Here is a 9175-nt window from a genome sequence, read left to right as displayed (position 1 = left end):
GATAGCCATAGAATAGTTTCATCTTGGAATCTCCCATATCACTGGGGATCCTCTTCAATTTAAATGGAGTTACTCGTTACGATTCCGAACCTTCACGTGACTGTGTTTATGAAACATTGTCAAATAGCGGTGACATTAAATCTAGGAAACAATACGCGAAATCGCGCATGCACAGAACGGAAAATTTGGTCAAGGCATTAAGTAATCCGCATGCGCAGAACGATTGATTTCAGTACTTCCGCTAAGCGCTTCGAGTGCAGCGTCAAACGCGGGCCTGTAATCTAACACGCGGGGACTGACCAATGAAATCTGAGAAGTAGAAACACCGGTAGACGCTGTTGCTTGATTGACAATGTCAATCAAGAAAGGGAGGAGCTTAACGCTATCGTTCTCTCCCAGTAAATTCCGATGTCAAATAACGACGTTATTTGGACGGGAAAACGATGGTTTGAAAACGTCCAAATAACGTCGTTTTTCCGTCCAATGACCATATACGGAAAAAAACGACGTTTTCGTGTTTGCAGTGAGGGTCACAATATTTATGAGTAGTAAGCAGTACGTCGGATGACGTCATTTATGACCGTGGTGTTATGTATGAATGGGCCACTGCGATCATGAGAATAGACAAAATGCATCGATTCGATGCTAAAAAGGTGCGATTTTAGGGTGTGTAAGAAACAGATTACTGTACTCGTGCCTGTCATATACCATTTATCTTACAACGAGTCTTTTCAAAACGTATATAACGAGCGAATAAATACTCAAACATGACATATTTCAAATGATTTCCCTTTCAATGAACTAGGGTCTGGACCATCTGACAAAGGCGACAATGCTTGTCGTAAGAGGCGACTAACGGAATTGGGCGGTCAGACTCACTGACTTGGTTCATGCATGTCATCGTATCCCAATTGCGTGGAACAATGCTCATGATGTCAATGACTGGATCGTCTGGTTAAGGCTCGATTATGTACAGACCGCCGTCATATAGCTGTCATGTTGCTGAGTGTGGCGTGAAACAGCAAACAAAGAAAACAATTTAAGTTTACAAGTGGACACATTTGTAAATGACAGAATTTGCAAATATGTCCATGCCTTATAAATGTTGGTACCATTTTGAATATGAAATTACGTATAAGAAAATATAAGCAAGTGACTATCGATTTCACAATGATTATTTTCCTCGAGTTCACAACGATTTATTTTAACACTGCAAACACCAATGGAATCAATGGTAATATTAAATAACGGCATTAACGTTACAGCCCTCAGCCTCCATGCATACACAAACAAAAGTGACAAAACCCTTTCCATAGTCACAAGAAATATGTGCTAAAAGCAGAGTCGATTGTTCGATTTCGACAATATCATGAGCACGTGTTAATGAATCAATATCAACTAGTAATGGTGGCTGTGTGGAAAAAGATTAGCATATCCTGCACAACTGGTTCACCTGTCAAAAACACATGCAAAGGCAAGTCATTTGTTCACCCGATAATACACGGGAACACATGGTACAAGTCACTATTGTTTGACATAAAGGGGAAAATGACTATTGGAAAGTTGAGGTCTCAACACACGTTAATGGATTACTATAGAATACATATATGAATTACAAATAAACGCACGGGTCTGTGCACAACACACACGCATTATTATACTAGCAGTATTATACTAGCCTTGAACAATTACATCAAATGTAAAACGTCTAAAACATACAGACATATTTACAGTGCAAACATAGTGTAAAACGTCAACGTCAGAGAATAACGGGCTCAATTATCCACCGAAACGGATTCCATTGGGCGTAAATGGCAAAAGAGTGGTGAAAATTATATGAATGGATCACTGAAAATCAGTGAATTAGTAAGAATCTCCTGCACTACCGGTAGCACCCGCCACCTATACAATTTGTATCAAGAGTCAGTGTTCGTTGCATTACGCCACACGGCAGTCCTCCAGCCATGCTTGGTCAAATGAGTTTTAATATAAATATGCAAGGGACCATTTAAAAGCCTCTGCAGTGTTTGATGAAAAAATATATATAAATGCAAACTGTATGAATTGTGTCATGTCCTTCCTTCAATTACTTTCGCACATTTTACTCATGATAATTCACTCATCGGGGCACTCTTCGGCAGTCCAATCAGTGGAGTGGTCACAAGACCGTGGAGCGTTGTCTCCCTTAACAAAGGCACGTGTCCTGTGTTCTAATGGCGAAATCAAAGCAAAATTAAATATCTTTTATCCACATGATATATATCGTGGATAATATGACTTCACTATACTTCAACAATGAAGTTAGATCCATGGTCGAATTTCACCTTCATTTGATCTTCCTTTGTAAGCTTGGGGGGTAGCGCCCTAGTGTGCCACACAAGCACCTGTCAAAGAAAGAGTGAACGAGTGAATGTGATTGACGCTTTGAGCAGTATTGTATCAGAACAAATTATTGGAAGTGAAACATCATGTAAAATAATCAGCTCGTAAAATATTCTCCGAAAGTGGCAATTGGTAAAGTTGAGGCATTTCACGCTAACGCGACTTTGTACAGTAATTCAGTTATATCACAGCGTGTCAGTTAATATGGGCGGAAAGCACGAATTGAAGCAGGTACAAGGGGACAGACGACACTTCGGTGACACCCTTAAACACGGTATAGTGCTGACAGACCCAGGAACATAACCTGGGATTGAGAACCTGAAAATGGAAAGGTGAGGTGAAATGGGGCTCAATGTCGCGTCCAAGATTATTGCACTTACATAGCAACGTGCATGCATGTGTGTGTCTGGCTGCTTGTACTTGTCTGGACTAATGCCGATTTTATAGTGCTAGCCCACTGAGATACCATGCCATTACCCCTTAATGCGGAGCATCATGCAGGGTTATAACAAGTACCATCATTTCACGTCCTTTGGTATAACGCGGCCGGGGCCTTACGCTCTCCGGGAGGACGCTCTTCAACTAGACCACGGAGGCGGTCTCGAAAAGTGAGTGAGAACATGGCAATGCATACCTTTGTACAGTTATCAGCCAGAGGCTCAAGATCATTCAGGGTTATATTGGTCTTCGAGATGATATCGGATTCCTGAGATCCTGGCCGTGTGTAATGGGAAAATTGAAGATCAGGATGTTCAAAGAAAAGATGAAGGTTCATAGCAAAACCTGCCATGTCTGTAGCGAACTTTCGAATTGGATCATAGCTCACCCGCCAACCAGTCACCTGTAGTGAGAGCAAATGCTTTAGAGTGAAATCAACGACGTGGCCCTAGACAGTGGAACATCATTAGTCCGGAACAGTGCAGACCCAAGATTTTCAAACACTTTTCAAAAGACCGTTCTTGCAAAGTACTTTACTCCGTAACGATGATTCGCTTATAAAAGGTAGCTCAAATACCAGGAATGGCAATGGTATTTTTACTGTAACAGGAGCAATAAAACGTTGTTAATATTTTCATTGTAAAAAAATATTTCTTCAATGTGTTTACTGGAACAAATGATCTTTTTTCACTAAATCTTCTCTATCCCAAACCCAAAGAATATAAAATTGGCTACCCCAAATTCAACGATGCCCCAAATACCAGGAAAGGCAATGTTATTTGTACTGTACAGTACAGTACAGGAACAACTAGTATTTACCTTGTTTTAAACATCTATGGCAAATTCAAAACCCCAAGAATATAAAATGATATTTCCCCTAATTTGTGTCTGAATATACAATCAATGTTATTCTACCTTTCCATTCTTCACAATAGGCGCTTCATATCTTTGATCTCCAACAAGTCCAACGGGCCATACAGAAATCTTCCGAGTCCGTCGCATCTACGGGAAACACACGAGTGTTCATAATTTGTGAAACAAAAAATGGTTAACTTTTTTAAGTGGCATTTAGAAGTTGGTGTGATGAAGTAAGACAAGTTCTATGGATGAACAACTTCTTTATTACAATTAGTTCGACGTTTCGGTGTAGATCCTAACACCTTTATCAAGCAAGTGATTGATAGTGCTTACTTACTTACTTACTTTGGAGATTTAACGTGCGCTTTCCGACTGATGCGTGCTAAACAACATAGGTATATATACTTATTAACATCAATGTTTATACAGTAAATATATTGATGGACACAGAGAGCTGATTAAGATAATTTGAAGCCAGTGGATGACTAATGGGACAGGGTAAACAACCACGGAAGCTGATTTGGATGATTGGAAGCCAGTGGATTGGAAGCAGTGAATTGTCTAATGGATAGCGAGGGAGTTTGAACAGTTTTTCACCCATATCACGGCGTATTTGCTTGATGTGGGAGGAAAGTCCTAAGTGATGGAGGTCTTAAATGTTGACCATTTTGCCACGTGTATGGCAGATAAGGGGGGCAATCAAAAGGGCTTCAACAATAGTCATATATTTTATGTAAACACTAAAATCGTTCTTACTCTTAAATTAATCAACTACAGAACAACTGTTCTCTTTTCACTGAAACGGGAATTCGCAAATTATAACCATATGTATCCCCACTTTCCTGGCATTTGTCATGTAAGATTTTACCTCGGCAAAAATTCGCAAGTCGTACGTGTTATCATCATCAGCAAAATATACAACACCAGGCTGAGTTGCCAGGTCCACATTTTTCCGGAGCCAAGATATCCCGAGGTTTCTTTGTTCCACTCCTTTTGCTGATTTTCTCACGAGACCACCAATATTTAACTGGGAGTCTGAAGGTGTCAAAACACACAAATGTGTGTATGACATACCACAGTTTCTTAACAAGTTGGCGACTAACCGAGATTTCTTCCTGGAATCTTCCACCACAATCCAGTGAAAACTGGACATGTGAAGAAACGTCTGAGATAGCCTTGTAAGTTCGGCCTTCTGTTGACTGCGTGCGTGTGTTGGTGTAATGGCATATATCACTGGAAGATCCTTCGAACTATTTATCCGAGTTTCAAGATTCAGAGAAAGGTTTAGTATTCTCGCCTCTGCAAGTTTATATCTGTTTGAAATTTCTTTTATTTCATTGTCCTTATCTCTCAATTGTTCTCTGTAACTTCTGTAAGAGGCCAGAAGAGTTTCTTCCTTCTGTTTCAACAATACTTCCACTGTATGTAATCGAGTTCTTGAATCTACTTTTGAATACCACATCTCTATAAAGGAGAATGATGACATGTTGTGTGATTAACAATAAAATCCAGAGACAGTGCTCTACATCACTGGGAATATTTTATCACTTCATCCGTGAAAGGTAAATCAACCGAATTAATATATAAGATGCCAATAATTAATATATATACTATATGCAACGGAATGCCAAATGACATTGAACTATGAAATACAGTCTGACTGGGTTTTGTTGTTTTTTATTTGGCCCGATAACTTGTCTACCGATCGACGCAGCTCAACGTTATATGTTAAATAAACGTTTGGCTGTTTTGCTCTTGTGTGTAGGAATTACAAACATTAAACCTACCATAAGCCACAAGGCGTAAATAATAGCAACGGATGCCACTCGTTAATTTCGCTATTCTGCTTGGCATCACACAGAGATCTAGATATTAGCCTATCTTATCTACCTTTAAATATATATTGCCTGACAAGGTATATACTCGAGTGTGGATTTCTGTAATCAACATTGAATAACGATTTTGGTTTGCACACGCTTGCAAGGAATGAAGGAATAGCCAAGCTTTAATTCTGACGAACAGATATAGCTTAACTTGAATGGTTGACAGTAAAGAAGACAATGATGCCATGCATATATAAATGTAAACCGTCAACGCCAGAGGATAATCAGTCTTGAAACAGATTCCATCAGGCGTATAAATATATATAAATAGTGGTGAAAATTATATGAATGGATCGCTGAAAATCCCCGATGACACCACAACACACATTGGATGTGAAATATTCGTATTACTAGCTTCGGTTTCTATACGCTTGCTCGGAAGCTTCAAATAAGACGTTATAACATTATCATGATACTCAGTATGAAATCGTTTTGAAATACAACGTAGCGTCATGTTGTAAATCTCCATGTATTATCAAAAAGTATGACACTTACCGGAAAATATGATAAAACAAACAGACACCAGTACAGAGGGAACCAGAAGGGAAAAACAACGGTTTCCAGTCTTCGGGGGCATGTTAAACCGTTGTTAATGGCAAATCCCATTTGACTATGCTAAAGTGAAGCTGAGGCAGGCCATGCAAGGCGCAGTTTACACGCTCACAGCTGTGTGAGGGTTTCGTAAATTGATATTCTTATTAGAACGATATCGATGTTGATTTCATCTGTGTGTTCATTAATTAAAATAATACCTGAGGATAAATAATTGAAATAACATTCTGATGGACATATCAAAGAACCCTTCCGAAATCAACTATTTCTTCATCATTATTTTTGCGTTCTAAATGATAATTCAAATATCATATTTAGGGCTTGAGCACAATGGTGGTCAACCTTCAACAACATGAATAGACCTTACATGTATACTCAGGAACAATAGTTCCTGTGACACGCCTTTCCAATCGGTTGCATACATGAAAAACCTTTCTGGTGTGCAAATTGGATACGAAAATATGAAAACATGTTACACAAACGCAACCTCAGCAGAAAAAAAATGATCTAATGGCAAAAAGTCTTGCATGCAGCAATAATGCAATCGATGATGTAAAAATGGGTATAAAAGCGTACGTGTTGTAGGGATTCGGTATGCCATATGTATCTCAAGGATTGTGTTAACTGGTCACAGAAGGCTAGCGACCACTCAGACAAAGCTCGTCCTAACGATCTTTCACCAACCTTTTTAGCAAACCTCTTGCAAGTGGAATTGTGGTGACGTATTTTACATTCACTGTCAATATATCTTCAACGATGTCTGCTCAAAGTGTATGAGGCAATCTATCCTGTTGTTAACATGTGGCCATACCGATGTAATAAACGTATTCCGTGTTCTGGTAGATCTCCGTCCGTGTAGCTTGATGCGAGATCCTGCGCAGCGACATAGCAGCTTCGTTTACATAGAAAGGTTCTCATAAGGACTAATACATCACAAGGAGACATACATACAAGATATTTACAAAGTCAACTTCTCAGAAGTATCTGTGGAAATGCAACACTTGTCCTATTTTGATAACTGATCCTGAATTCAAGTCTAACTGTACAGCTAAACATACTGCATAAAACGTTTAGAAGGCCTGTCATGTCGAACTGCAAACGTCATCTAGAGATCACAAGAGAAAGGGATCAACAGAAATGTTTCCAAATGTATCTACCAATATTTCAGTTCTGAAAATCCCTCCAACCTTAACTGCAGTCGACCTTATATGATGTACAGAGAATCATTGTATTCGACTGTTTGTGTACAGCAATACTATATGGATGGAATGACAACATATAAGACGAATAATGACACAAAAACTTCTCCACAAGACTGTATGACAAGAGGGATAACTTCAACTTCCCTATAGTCAACGTTGCCTTTATGTTGAGCAATATTTTAGCAGCTCCAGTCTTTGGTCTCTATATTTCTCAACTTTTGAGGTACAATCGAGAAAGCTCTTACTACGAAGATTTCACAAAGCATCATTAGAACCTATGTTCTTGTGACAACATCGTAATTTTTGGGTCGGGTAGTGGTTGGTACAAATTACAAAACCCTCTCCATATTCACATGAATATTCTGCTGATAGCAGAGATGATTCTACGATTCCGACTATATCATGACTCACTATTCACGGGTGCCCATCACAAACAGATGCAAAGGCAGGTCAATAGTTCATCCTGAAACAACACGTAAACATGTGGTGCAAGTCAATATAGAGAATTACATAGGAACCATTTGTTTCACTGATACGTCAAATTTGGAAATGTCCTCCACACAATTACTACAAAACAGGCTTTCAAGCGTTTGTACGTCATGTCGAATGTCCGGGTTGGATTTCCACATTAGTGCATGTATGGAGCCCTTTTCTGGTGTCCCCCGTCGTTATATTGCTGGAATAGTGCTAAATGGTCTTTTGTCACTGAAACAATGGCCCATTTCTGAGTTGGAGCTGGAAAATGGTCTTGGGAAAATTCCCAATAAGAACAGGACAAATTTATTTTGATATTGTTAATATCACATAAAGAAAATCTCGCCTTAGATCATATACGTTAATATATTAACAGGTCATATAATAAAACGTTCACATAAACGTGCTGCATTCTTAATTCCTTGTGTATACAATCGTAGTGTATGTATCTATAATACTGCTACTTGATCTTCCTGGATGTTCATGTCTCGTTATCTGGAATGCCCAGGTATCTCGAAGTTGCAACAGGGTCCTGCTTGTTTCGAGATTAGGGAGTTTGACTGTATGTTAATATATTGTCTACCCACCCAAAACAGTAGCAACGACCATCGCCGTCGAGATACATTAAACACATTAACAGCGATACAAAAATCTTCATAATCATATGACCCCGACTGTATCATGAGCATGTGTTTATGATTCAAGCAGATAGTGATGATACCAGGTTTTCGCGAAAAGGTGAGCTTATGCTTCCCAACCGGTGGCACCCATCACAAACACATGCAAAGGCAAGTCTAGTCCCTGCAAATGCAACATCTCAGATCGTATGACCAAAAAGGCTGACTGAGAAATGAATATTTATTATGATGGTTATATTAGCTTAAGGGAGTCACATGATTTACAAAACATAAATACACTTCTTTTGACCATGTGTTGTCTACCATCTCTATTCAACCGCAACTCTGTTCTTTTTGACAATATCCTAGGATATTGTTCTGGTAAACGTAGACAGCACACTTTCATGTTTGTTATTCTTATTTCCGTCCTGATTTTGTATTGTTACAATATTATATGTAGTTACACTTCCTTAGAAAAGTAGGGTCCCTTGTGCAGTTTCGATTTAATTCTACTTTCCCCAGATAATTTTGTTTCTTCTGTTCTCCTATGCCACACGAGTAGGTTCAAAGAAAACAAAATATTGTCCATTAAAAAGTCACGATTAACCTGGCAAATGATTCAAAAACGCTAATGAAGGTTATTTATTTCAACTGGTAACTTTGAGTATCAATATGATTTTGTTGTTTTAAGAATTATTATTGTTTGATTCAGAATCATTTTGTATCCCTCTTTGTGGAGGTCGTTTGGAGTTCAAGTTCAAGTTCATGT

At 38.8% G+C, this 9175-nt stretch overlaps 1 protein-coding gene across 1 annotated transcript; it reads right to left on the bottom strand.

Annotated features, from left to right (window-relative positions):
• Positions 1-1239: 1239 nt before the first annotated feature.
• Positions 1240-6167, bottom strand: LOC124146510 (galactosylgalactosylxylosylprotein 3-beta-glucuronosyltransferase 2-like). The gene is made up of 4 exons (XM_046516828.1): positions 6057-6167; positions 3736-3822; positions 3017-3223; positions 1240-2384 (listed from the first exon to the last, which is right to left on the bottom strand). Exons 1-4 carry the CDS (start codon positions 6165-6167, stop codon positions 2283-2285), a joined length of 507 nt encoding a protein of 168 aa, XP_046372784.1. The 3' UTR covers positions 1240-2282.
• Positions 6168-9175: the final 3008 nt, after the last annotated feature.

Source organism: Haliotis rufescens, unplaced genomic scaffold, assembly GCF_023055435.1.
Source record: "Haliotis rufescens isolate VD_foot unplaced genomic scaffold, xgHalRufe1.0.p SCAF_3, whole genome shotgun sequence".
In the NCBI taxonomy this organism is placed as follows: Eukaryota; Metazoa; Mollusca; class Gastropoda; order Lepetellida; family Haliotidae; genus Haliotis; species Haliotis rufescens.
The sequence above is the reverse complement of the archived record's forward strand: the minus strand, read 5'-3'. Positions and strand labels throughout refer to the sequence as shown.